Source organism: Anolis carolinensis, chromosome 6, assembly GCF_035594765.1.
Source record: "Anolis carolinensis isolate JA03-04 chromosome 6, rAnoCar3.1.pri, whole genome shotgun sequence".
Taxonomy (NCBI): Eukaryota; Metazoa; Chordata; class Lepidosauria; order Squamata; family Dactyloidae; genus Anolis; species Anolis carolinensis.
The window spans coordinates 81,966,845-81,979,971 of NC_085846.1; the positions used below are offsets into that span (position 1 = coordinate 81,966,845).

General features: G+C 43.2%; 1 protein-coding gene across 1 annotated transcript; it reads left to right on the plus strand.

The window, feature by feature from the left end:
• Nucleotides 1-6,791: 6,791 nt before the first annotated feature.
• Nucleotides 6,792-12,779, plus strand: hoxa13 (homeobox A13). The gene is made up of 2 exons (XM_062957307.1): nt 6,792-7,589; nt 11,238-12,779. Exons 1-2 carry the CDS (start codon nt 6,848-6,850, stop codon nt 11,480-11,482), a joined length of 987 nt encoding a protein of 328 aa, XP_062813377.1. The 5' UTR covers nt 6,792-6,847; the 3' UTR covers nt 11,483-12,779.
• Nucleotides 12,780-13,127: the final 348 nt, after the last annotated feature.

Genomic DNA, 13,127 nt, shown 5'->3' on the forward strand with positions numbered 1-13,127 from the left:
ATTCAACTCTATTGTCCATTTTTTTTAAAAAAGAAAAGAAAGAAAACTCAGTGCAGAGTTAGTTAAAACTTAGGAACAAGGGCTTCCTTCGGTTCTCACAGTTACTGGACACGGACAAGGTTAATCCGGATCTATGCTGTTGCTTCGTATTGGGGAATCTGAGCTGTTAGGCTCAAAATAACCCTCAGTTGGGGAGATTCCACCATAAATATAGCAGAGTACCAGAAGTAAACTTCATAACAAGCAGAAACTTACGTGTAATGAGCTGGGATAAGCTTCTATTCCTCAGGATGGCTTAGGATTGCAGAGTCAGAGCTTTAGGTTCAAAACTATTTATTGAAGTAAAAGAAATACATTCTAGATAGAAAAGGTCTTGGAGCTAACTCACTAAATATCATCTTCTAAAGAGGTAAAAGGGTAAAAATCATGTGGCCACAACCTCTGAGGATGCCTACCATAGATGTGGGCGAAACGTCAGGAGAGAATGCTTCTGGAACATGGCCACACAGCCCGAAAGACATACAACAACCCTGTGATCCCGGCCATGAAAGCCTTCGACAACACATGTGGCCATTCTCCATGTTTTAGTTTTCTGCTTTTCTTTCTGTCTATGGGGATGTACATTTTGCTTCTCTCTAGGAAAAATGTAGCTAGCTACATTGACTTTTTACCCTTTTACCTCTTTAGAAGATGAGATTTAGTAAGCTAGTTAGTTCCAAGACCATTTCTATCAATAATGTATTTGTTTTACTTCAATACATATTTTTCTGATTCTGCAAGCCTAAGACATCCCAAGGAATAGAAGCTTATCCCAGCTCATTACACCATTGCACCTAGGTTTCTGCTGGTTATGAAGTTTACTTCTGGTACTCTGCTATATTTATGGTGAGATCACCCCAACTGAGGGTTATTTTCAGCCTAACAGCTTAGGTTCCCCAACAAAGGGTTATGGGCCCAGCAAGATACAAATTTTGCTACATCGACTTTTTACCCTTTTATCTCTTTAGAAAATGAGATTTAGTAAGCTAGTTAGTTCGAAGACCTTTTCTATCAAGAATGATTTTCTTTTACTTCAATAAATGTTTTTGAACCTAAAGTTCTAACTCTGCAATCCTAAACCATCCTGAGGAATAGAAGCTTATCCTACTCACTACACATACATTTCTGCTAGTATGAAGTTTACATTTGGTACTCTGCTATATTTATGGTGGAATCACCCCAAGTGAGGGTTATTTTGAGCCTAACAGCTCAGATTTCCCAACACTTCGGAAGAGTCATCATTAGCAGTTATCTGTCACTTCGAAAAATAATATTTGAGACCTACATCGGGAGGGAAGATGTCTCTATGTCCTGGAAGCTTGGATTGTACATTCTTTTTAAAAGCGTGAGAATGCTGCTTACAGAAGGTTTGAAGCCTTTATGTTTCTTGTGAAATAAATATTCAGCATTAGAGCACACAAGGGAAACTAAACTCCCTGGTGTGTATATGCATATATGTTTGAGTGTAGGTTGATGTGTGTGTATATCTGTGTCTATGAATCCATAGGTGTTTTGTCTGATTTTTTTGTCTTCAAAATGTAAAATCCACAAAAGGGAGTGGTGAGAGAAGTGTAAAAAAAACCTTTCTCCTCTTTTCTGAGCACTGCACAATGCAAAAGCAACAGTATTTGTTTACAGTATTTTCACACATATTTCAATTCAAGTGAACAAAGCAGTTTAAAGCACACTTCCAGGAATATCTGATTTATCCGCACAGGTCGCCATACTGAAAGGTCTGCTCTTTGTTGTCCAATCATTTTCTATTTTGTTTATTCAGGACAATTTTCACTAAGAGCCAGAGGGGGAAAACAACACCTATTGTATATTATACTCTCGCCTAGAAGACATGTAGATTCTGAAAGTTGTGCTCATCGCCTATGTTTAGATCACACAATGCCACTGGACTTTAAAGCTGGATTTAAAGCTTGAACTGCATTAGATTGATCAGTGTAGACCAGGCCTGGGCAAACTTCGACCCTCCAGGCGTTTTGGACTCCAACTCCCACAATTCCTAACAGCCAGTAGGGCCGAAGTTTGCCCATGCCTGGTGTAGACTCATATAAAGCAGTTCGATGTAGTTCAAACTGCATTATTTGGCAATGTAAACCCAGCGTCTGATGCGCCATGTGCCTTTGCTCCATCTGCTTATCTCCTGGTTTTCTGCAAATAGTTTTAGCTGAGCACTTTGGATGCCTCTTGGATTATTGTGTTGTCCCAATAACTGGTGAAGCAGGGCTGCGACCACGTCATGTTCTACAATTACATTATGTAATACGATTTTTGTTCCTGGGTTATAAATGTCACTTACTAATTGGTTGTATCACCAAAACATGGAAAAGGTTTATTAAAGTGCAAATCCTGCAGCATATGGCTATAGTTTTTCAATGAATTCCTCAAGCAATTCAACATAGGTTGTGGCAGTCACAAAAATGAAAATTTTGGCGTTTAACAACTACTTTCAAATTAAACAGGAAGTAATACTTTCAAAGCAGAAACGGAATTTTTCCAAATGTGGTTACACCGTGTTATCTATTTATCTATCTTTCCATCCTGAAATTATTTCGAACTGGAGAGAAATGGAGTGCATGTAAGTCCTGGTCATTTCATTATTATTATTGACACAATGACATAGTATGACACAGCAAACAAGATAGATATGCTGAATTTCCTGTCACAAAACCACAAGTCGAACACTTCCCAAGCGTTTAGGACTGTGTGATGTATTATTATTATTATTATTATTATTATTATTATTATTATTATTATTACAGTACATTTATTTTAAAATTGCAATACGCCCACAATACACATTACAAGCATATGCACATACATAGACAACCCGCCACCCATAATACAATAATCCCTCAACCCACCCGCAGTGCGACCCACCACCCTGGCTTCCAACATTGATCTTTGCAGAGTTTATGCATAATTTTATTTAACCCTCTGTACTACTAGATCAATAAATTCCTCTTGTTTTTATTTCTTAAATTCTCCCCTCAGGTATGCTAGGGCCAGCTTGCAGTTTCTTTCAAAAACTTCATGACTTTCATATTTCAAATTGCTAGAAATCTTGGCCATCTGTGCATAATCCCACAATTTATCTTGTTAAGGAAATCCTGGTCATTCTTGATCCGCATAGAGAGGTTCAAGGCTTCTGTTTTGACCAATGTCCACCAAAACTTGGCCAGTCTAGGGAGGTGGAGAATAATGAGCAATCCTTGGAAGATATTCTCCTTTCTGTCTTTCTCTTTCTCTCTCACACACAGCTCTCCACCCCATCCGCTACCCCTCCCCAACCTCTGCACTGGAACAAAGCCAAGCAAGCCTGCACAAACACACTCTCTGGGGTGATGCCCTCACGCAGCCACAGTCTGTTTGGATACTGAAGAGCCACATTGGCCCCCATCTTCTTCAGAACTTGGAAACGTGGAAAACTTTGCTCGGAAAGAGCGGGGGTGGGGGGAAGCCGGAGAAAAGGCGAGAAAAAGCAGACGCCAGAGAGGGTGGTGTGGGGGAAATGGGGAGGGGGGGAGGAAAGGAAGGAGCCATTGGCTTCCTCACTGCTGCTCCTCTTTAACGAACCAGACAGGCTCCTGGGGCTTTGAAGGACACTCCTGGCACTGGCGAGACTGCAACTTTCAACTTGACCTTGGCCTCTAGTGGTGTCTAACCCGTATGTAAAACAGCGCTGCCCACCTTCGAAATGGGGAGGGGTGTGTACTGGGGTTTGGAGGAAGGGGAGCCCACAACTTTCCTTCCCAGCCACCAAAAGAATGGCAGGGTTTGGAAGGCCAGGTTTTTCTCTTCCTGAAAAGCCCAGAGAGAGAGAGAGAGAGACAGAAGAGGAGGGGGGATGATTTGAAAATATTCCAGAAATAAATATTTGCCTTTGGCCATGAGAAGGAATGCGGAAAAGCCCATCCAAGAGGAGGCTCGGGCTGGACAGGAAGGGAAGCCTTTATTGGCTGCCCTGGAGAGAATTCGCTGAAATATGGTCCCGGTGACAACAAGATTGCCCGGGACCGCATACCACCCTCCGCCAAGAGCCAAGACCTGCCCGGCTGGTGGACAGGCGAGCTGACAGATCTGTTCCTTCCTTGACATACAAGGGAAAAAGGAGAGTCTCCAGCGAGGCACGATTTCGCATTCCACCCTTGTAGCACTGCGGAGACAGCAAGGTTGCCTTGCCCAGGGCGAGCACAATAGTTCACCCAGACCTGTCAGAAAAGAAACACGCAATTTTGCGCGGGGGCGGGATTTCTTCTTTTCCTTGGAGCCAAGGACCTGTACACTTCTAGTTTTGTCTTTTTCACAACTACCTTGCAGATTTAGTATCCCTTTACTAGAACTAAACCATAAACTCCAGTAGTTGTATAACTTCCATCCAAGAGGCACAGATATCTATAAGTACTGTATAACACTACTGTGTATAACAGTTGACTACTTGTTGTTTTGCTTTTTGGTGTAACTTCCATCGCCTGATTGATGTATCTATATCTGGGGGGCAGGGTTATTGTATGCTACAATCCACAACCTAGGAGTAAGTCTCATTGAACTCAATGGATATTATCCCTCACCAATAGGTTTCCAATGAGGAGCTGAATGCAAAAGGGAATTGAACAACAGCAACACCAATAACAACAAGAGGGAATCCCTGCGGTCCCACAAAGACAGTTCATAATCCCACGCAACATTTGTCTTTGTCCGGGATGATTCAAGCGCAAATTGTCTCCTGCCCGTTTTATTGTTGCAATAATAACAGAGTGAGGTAGATTCATATCTATGGTCGACTTAACTCCTTCTTTCCCAGAGTCTACCTTATCTAATCAGCCCCTCCCCCCTTTTAATACAAAAGAGGGACTAAGTTATTGTAAATACTTTTTTTAAAAAAAAGTGAATCCAGACTGGATTCAGCAGGTGAAATGAAATGCCAGGAGTTGATCAAACGTTCAGTAGGGTTTGTAAAGGAGATCTGGATTTACACTACCAGCTCACGCAATTTGGTCACTGTAGACCAGGTATGAGCAAAGCCAGACCTGGGGGCTGAATGTGGCCCCTTGGGCTCTTTTCTCAGACCCTCCTCTCTCTCACCATCCTATCCTTTCTTTCCTTCCTTTCTTATCTTCCTCTTTCTCCCTCCCTCCCTCCTTCCCTTCCACCCTTTCATCCTTCCTTCCCTGTTTCCTCCCTCCTTCCCACTCTCTCTTTCTCCTTCCTTCCATCCTTCCTTTCTTCCTTCCCTTTTGTCTTTCCTTCCTTCTCTCTTTCCTCCCTCCCCTCACCCTCCCTCCATTCCTTTCCACCCTTCCTTTCTTCCATCCTTCTCTTCATCCGTTCCTTCCTCCTCTTTTTCCTTCCTCCTTTCCTCCTGGGGGATGCTTAGCTGAGAGAAGAGAAGGAGCAAGGGAACATGAGAACCATGTTTCAAGATTTAAAGGGTGTCTCATTGAAGGGGGGGCTGACTTTCTGCTGCTCTAGAGACCAGGGCACAAGGGAGCAATGGGTTCAAATGGCAGGGAAAGAGATTCGACTGAAAAGATTAGGAAGAACTTCCTCAGGGTAAGAGCTGTTGGAGAGTGGCAGGGGCTGCCTGGGAGTGTGGTGGAGTCTTCTTCTCTGGAGGCTTTTCAACCGAGGCTGTCTATCTGGAGTGCTTTGATTGTGCCTTCCTGCATGGCAGAGGGTTGGACTGGATGACCCTTGGAGGTCTCTTCCAGCTCTAGAATTTTAGGATTATATATCAGGAGCAGGCAATAGGAGGTCTAAGTGATACACCCTTTCTTTCCCATCCACCATCTCATCCTGATCAAGGCTAATCTGACCAAGGTGATTTTCCTACTTCTTGGCAGGGGGTTGGACTGGATGGCCTCTGAGGTCTCTTCCAACTCTATGATTCTATGATTCCAACCCGTTGTGATCCAAACGAAAGAAAAGAGGAAGAGGAGAAAAGGGTAGGGAGGGGAGGACCCCATCCATCCCACTCCTTTCCGGCCTCCAAGTTAGAAATTTTGCCCATGCCTGGTGTAGATTCATACAATGCAGTTCAAACTCCATTGTATGGGTCCACATTGAGCATATGATGCAGTTCAAACTGCATTATTCGGCAGTGTAGACCCAGCCCGGCACACGTTATGGTCTGAATCGGGACAAAGCTGAATTCTTCTTGCCTTCTTCCAGTCTTAGCAACAAAAAGGAGCTGAAACCAGGGGAGGAGAAGAGGGGGGAGTGGGGCTGGGAGAGAAAAGAGAACCGAAGAACCACCAGTTGATGACCAAGAAAATGTTCAGAAAGTCAGAAGGCTTTTCTGGCACAAACCCCGTGGATATCCTGTTGAAAAGAATTTCCTGTAGGCAATGTACTGGAGAAGGGGGAGGGAGGGAGGGGTGGGGAACATCCACACTTGGGAAGGGGGGAGGGAGGGAGGGAGGGAAAGAAGGAGGGAAAGAGTAAGGAGGAAGGAAGGGAGGGGGAAATACCTGCTCTTCTCTGGCACCCCAACTCCTGCCTCCCCGGTCTCCCCCAAGTCCCGAGGGGCCAAAGGGGGGCCCCGTCCGCGTCCGAAATCCCAGCCCCGCCGCGATTAGGACATGATTTAATTATCTCCCCTCTCTTTCTGCCTGCGAGATGTTTATCGGGCCGCTTTGCATATCACGTGGGCCGGGCCCGTCCAATGGGCCGCCTCCTGGCGCGACCCTGCCGCGTCAGCCCCCTTGGTCAACTCGGGGAGATCGAGGATCTCTTTTTTCAGTCTGTGGGGCTTTTAAAAAAGAGCCACGCGCCTCGCGTCCTCGATGCGGATCGGGCTATGACAGCCTCCGTGCTCCTCCATCCCCGCTGGATCGAGCCCGTCATGTTCCTCTACGACAACAGCAGCCTGGAGGAGATCAACAAGAACATGGAAGCCGGCTTCCACGCGGCGGTGGCGGCGGCGGCGGCGGCGGCGGGCGGGGGCTCCAACTTGGTGGCCGCCAACCAGTGCCGCAACCTGATGGGCCCCGGCCCGGCCGCCTACTCCTCCCCCAGCGAGGCGCCCTCGGCGGTCATGGCCGAGCCCGGCCCGGCTGTCAAGCAGTGCAGCCCCTGCTCCGCCGCCGTGCAGAGCCCCCCGGGCCCCGCCGCCCTGCCCTACGGCTACTTCGGCAGCGGCTACTTCCCCTGCGGCATGAACCACCACCCGCACAACGCGCCCCCGCCGCCGCCGCCCCCGCCGCCGCTCAAGTCCTGCGCCCAGCCCGCCGCCGCCGCCTTCGCCGACAAGTACATGGACACCTCCGCCGCCGCCGCCGCCGGGGAGGACTTCAGCTCCCGCGCCAAGGAGTTCGCCTTCTACCAGGGCTACCCGGCCGGGCCCTACCACCAGCCCGTGCCCGGCTACCTGGATATGCCCGTGGTGCCCGGCCTGGGCGGGCGCGGAGAGCCCCGGCACGACTCCATGCTCATGGAGGGCTACCACCAGCCCTGGGCCATCGCCAACGGCTGGAACGGGCAGGTCTACTGCCCCAAGGAGCAGAACCAGCCGCCCCACCTCTGGAAGTCGACTCTCCCCGGTAAATGCACCTGCCTGCGGGCCCTTCCTTCCCTTGGGGACAGAGCCGCCTGCCGAGGAGCTCATCATAATAACAACAATAATTATAACTCAGGGGTGCCCCTTCTCCAAACCTTGCCTTGGGCCACAGGATCGCTTTCCTCAATAATAATAATAATAATAATAATAATAATAATAATAATAATAATGCAATAATATATCAAGGAGCTTCTTCTCCAACCTTGCCTTGGGCCACAGGATCGCTTTCCTCAATAATAATAATAATAATAATAATAATAATAATAATAATAATAATAATAATAATATCAAGGAGCTTCTTCTCCAATCTTGCCTTGGGCCACAGGATCGCTTTCCTCAATAATAATAATAATAATAATAATAATAATAATAATAATAATAATAATGCAATAATATATCAAGAAGCTTCTTCTTCAACCTTGCCTTGTGCCACAGGATCACTTTCCCCAATTTAATGATAATAATAATAATACAATAATATATCAAGGAGCTTCTTTTCCAACCTTGCCTGGTGCCACAGGATCGCTTTCCCCAATTAATACAGTAATAATACAATAATATATCAAGGACCCCCCCCCCCTTTGCCAACCTTGCTTTGTGCCACAGTATCGCATTCCCCAAGTAAGATGATAATAATAATAATAATAATAATAATAATAATAATAATAATAATAATAATAATAATGCAATAATATATCAAGGAGCTCCTTCTCCAACCTTGCCTTGTTCAACAGGATCACTTTCCCCAATTAATATAATAATAAGGAGAAGAATAGACTTGTCTGAAACTGACATTGAATTATTGCCATAGTTTGCAAGTCGCCCTGATTCCCCCTTCGGGGGTGAGAAGGCCGGGGTATAAGTACAGTAAATTAATTAATAATAAAATAATATATCAAGGACGCTCCTTCTCCAACCTTGCCAAGTGCCACAGGATCACTTTCCCCTATGTATATGTATATAATAATATTACAATAGTATATCAAGGACGCTTCTTCTCCAGACTTGCCTTATGCCACAGAATCGCTTTCCCCAATTATTATTATTTTAATAATAATAATAATAATAATAATAATAATAATAATAATGAGGTCCCTTTCCCCAAGCTTCCTTCCTCATTGGTGATCCCATGCGATTTCTCCTAGCTAGGAAATGGGATAGGTTGTATGCCTCGTACCTCGAGATCGTTTCAATAATAATAATAATAATAATAATAATAATAATAATAATAATAATAATAATATCGCAAGGCGCTCCTTCTCCAGCTATCCTTCTCTCTAGGTGATCCTATGCGCCCTTCTTTTTTAAGGGCAAAGTTGGGCATGGTATTGGAGGATGCAGACTTCATCTCCTACATTCTCAACCTAGCAAGGAAGGCCTGGATTGGATGTCTTGTACCACAGGATCGGTTTCCCTAATTATGATGATAATGATGATGATATTTCCACATTCTTCTCCATTGGCGATTCTATGAGCCCTTGTCTTAGGGCAAAATTAGAGAGGGAGTTGGAGGCTCTCTGCTTGTCCTCCTCCATCGTCTACTTAGCTAGGAAGGGCTGCGTTGTATGCCTTGTGTCATAGGATCTCTTCTCTCCATAGAAATAGTAATAGCAATAGTAATAACTAACAACAAGAACATCTCAATGGTGCCTCTTCTCCAGTTGTCCTTCCCCATTGGCGACACTATGCGCCCTTAGCATAAAATTAGGGAAAGCATTGGAGGTTGGCGACTCCTTCTTAGCTAGGTTGAGGATGTAGGCTGACACTTTCCTCTGTTATTATTATTATTATTATTATTATCATCATCATCTGCATTTCTATACCGCTTTTCTCACCCCTGGGGGGGGGGGGACTCAAAGCTGTATTATTATTATTATTATTATTATTATTATTATTATTATTATTATCATCATCTGCATTTCTATACCGCTTTTCTCACCCCTGGGGGGACTCAAAGCTGTATTATTATTATTATTATTATTATTATTATTATTATTATTATTATTATTATTATTATTATTATATTATCTGCATTTCTATACCGCTTTTCTCACCCCTGGGGGTACTCAAAGCGGTTTAAATAATAACAATAACAACAACAACAACAATAATAATAATAATAATAATAATAATAATAGGGTTGCTGCGAGTTTTCCGGGCTGCATGGCCATATTCCTGACGTTTTCCTGACATATTCTCTCCTGACGTTTCGCCCACATCTATGGCAGGCATCCTCAGCGGTTGTGAGGTTTGTTGGAAATTATGTCAGGGAGGTTTATATATCTGTGGAAAGACCAGGGTGGGAGAAAGAACTCTTGTCTGTTGGAGGCATGTGTGAATATTGCAATTAATCCCCTTGATTAGCATTGAAAGGCCTTGCAGCTTCAAAGCCTGGCTGATTCCTGCCTGGGGGAATCCTTTGTTGGGAGGTGTTAGCTGGTCCTGATTGTTTCACGCTTGGAATTCCCCTGTTTTCAGAGTGTTGTTCTTTATTTACTGTCCTGGTTTTAGAGTTTTTTTAAAATACTCTAATAGTAATAATAATATCATATCTGAAGACGACCCTTCGCTAGTCATTATTATTATTATTACTACCACTACAGCTATTAAAGGACGTCCTTTGTCGAGTCACCCTTTCCTCATGCCCACTTCTCTTAGGGCAAATGAGGGATAGCATTGGAGGATCGTTCGCTAAGAAAGGCAAGTCTGCTGCCCTTTACCCAAGGCTCAGCTTCTCTGGTTAAGAAAAGGGGGTGCTGCTCCCTTGTCTTCCCTTTTCTCTGGCTGGCTTTTTTTAATACTCCAGTCCTGCTGTTTATTTCAGCCCTTGACTTTTCCCCCTCCACTTCTGCGTGGAAGCGGAGCCCCATTGCAAACGGAGGGATTTGCTTCAAAACAGCCTTCTCGGCAAAAATCAGATTGTATTCAAGTGAGCTCCCACTTTTCAACGTATTAGTGCCGCATTCCCTGATGTTACCATCAGCCATTTTGGTTGGAGCAGGGTTCCCTCTCCCCTGGTCCTGTCCATATAACAAAACTGAAGCTCCCTTTTCTTGCCCTGAGCAAAAGTCTAGTCGCGTTACTGTAGTATCAAGTCTCTCTCAGTGCAAAAAATGTTACTCTTTCAAGTTCAGGAGACTCATCTCGATGCGTTTGGTTTCTTTCTGGTCCTTCTCTTAAATTATTCCGACCAGCAGCCTCTCCTCCGCCTCCCCTCTTTCGAGCTGTATTGATTATTTTATTTCTTTGTTGGCCACAGTAATTGAGAATAGAGGCATAGTTGGGGTTTTTAAATCATTTTCTGTGGATTAGGAGAAAGAAAATCAGTTTGGAAAAAGGGTTAATACAGGCTCTGTTCCACCAAAGTCTCCGCTCCCACACTTCATAGGTTATTAAAGCTGCGTATAATTTCCCGAAAGCCTTTAATGTGAAACGGTGAGGGAGAGGAAAGCCCACCTTTTGGAAGGAGAATTTAGAAACTACCGTAACTCTGTCGGTGGAAGCACAGCGGAGTTTAGCCCAATCCTTTCAGCTTGAAAGAAAATACTAGGGATCAGTAACCAGGCTGGTGGCTTTAAACAAAATAATAGTCAATAATGCCTGCCTTCCTGTGCTGTTTTTCTGTTTCCAGACGTGGTTTCCCATCCTTCCGATGCCAACTCCTACCGACGTGGGAGAAAGAAACGCGTGCCTTACACCAAGGTCCAGTTAAAAGAACTCGAAAGGGAATACGCTACAAATAAATTCATTACCAAGGACAAGCGGAGAAGGATATCAGCCACTACAAATCTCTCAGAGAGGCAAGTCACAATCTGGTTCCAAAACAGAAGGGTTAAAGAAAAAAAAGTCATCAACAAATTGAAGACGACCAGTTAATGGATTAAGTGGAAATGCAGCTGCTCGGAGGCCTGAAAACTCTCTTTTTTGGTCCAGAATCAAATAATAATAATAATAGTAATTATAATAATAATAATTAAAAAGACAAGACGATGAACTTCTTCTTTCGCAAGAACTCTGTGTCTCTGGGGAAATGGCTTTTGAATAAGTATGGGTCATAGAATTGCTGTTGAGACTTGACAGTTCGCCCTGATACCCACAAGAGACCATTGTAATGGCTCCAAATGCCCAAAGCAGAGATATTTCAGTTTCAGATTTGAAAGAAAAATATACTTTTTTTGGTTGAAAAGCGTGTAAGTATGACTATGACTTTTCTAGGACACTATTTAGGACTAAAATTTGATTTTTTTTTTCAAAAAATGCAAGTGTGCATATATATGTGCATAATTCAATTCCATAAATTGCTGTCAAAAAAAAAAGCATGCGGAATGGTTGCTCAGGTGAACATAGTGCAGGAAAAGTACAATTACTGTATTATGTTAAAGCAATGTATTCTATGTTTTCTTTCTTTCTTTTTTCGAGGAAGGTACTGAATAAGCATTACAAACACAGCAATATGAGTATAACTCTGAGGAGAACTCATCTTGGATAAAAATTTAAAGCAACACAAACTATTGGGGGGACATATACCAAAAACAGAGGGAGGGGCCTTTCTTGAAAATATCTTTAATTTTTTTCAGTATTTCATATTTTTGATACAAAAACTCAGTGGGGATAATGTGTATTTCAGAAATTTGGAAAGAGTTGCTCCAGCTTGTCAATTTTAGTGATGTTAAGCAATTATAAAATGGTGTAAATCCCACAAATTCTTATTTTAATCCATGTGCGCCTCCAATAAAGAGAAGCACATGAATGTTGGGAAGAATGCTCCCTTTTCTGTGAGAAACATTCTCAAAGAACCCCATCAAATATATTTCGCTTCCCAGAGATAGTTTGATTTCTATATTTTATATTTTGATCTATGAGTAATTAGTCCTTTTTTCTTCTTGGTTTTACAGTTATGAGACTGGGTAGAAAGTGTAGGAATCCATTTCACAGCACTTTCCCCCCAAAACCAGATCAGTTATTTCAACCAGCACACTACTTTTTTCCTATACACCATAAGATGCTATCTTGTAAATATAATACAGTAATAATAATAAAAAAAATCAGCGCACTGTGAAAATGTATTTGTGCACCCTCCTTTTTATATATATTTTTACTGAAAATGGAAATTTAAGTGCTGTAGATAGATGCTAGAGTTCAAATTGTTAATAAAACAGTCACTGTGATAAAATGTGAATAAACCCTCCTTTATTGATCCCCTCCCACTTATATAAGCATCTCCTGAAGAATTCACTTTGCTTGTAGGCCTGGTAGAGTTTCTATTGAATTGCTGATATGGTTCATATTTTCCCTGTAAATTGCATGACACTGAGAATAAATGCATGATAACTAGCTTTACTAAACTATAAATGTTTCAGTAGGGTTAAAGAGTCAAATTTTAGAAGGGGGAAAAAGAGATATAAAAGTAGGGCATACGCACCTCTTCCAAAATGAAAAACAGTTGTTAGACCACAAATGCAAAGAGTGAGTAGTATTTAAGGTTTATTACTAGAGCTGGTTAAAAGGGATTTGGGGGGGG

Coding starts and splice junctions, on each gene's coding strand:
- hoxa13 (XM_062957307.1), top strand. CDS start 6,848: ATGACAGCCTCCGTGCTCCTCCATCCCCGCTGGATCGAGCCCGTCATG. Junction 7,590..11,237: donor CTGGAAGTCGACTCTCCCCG/GTAAATGCACCT, acceptor TTCTGTTTCCAG/ACGTGGTTTCCCATCCTTCC.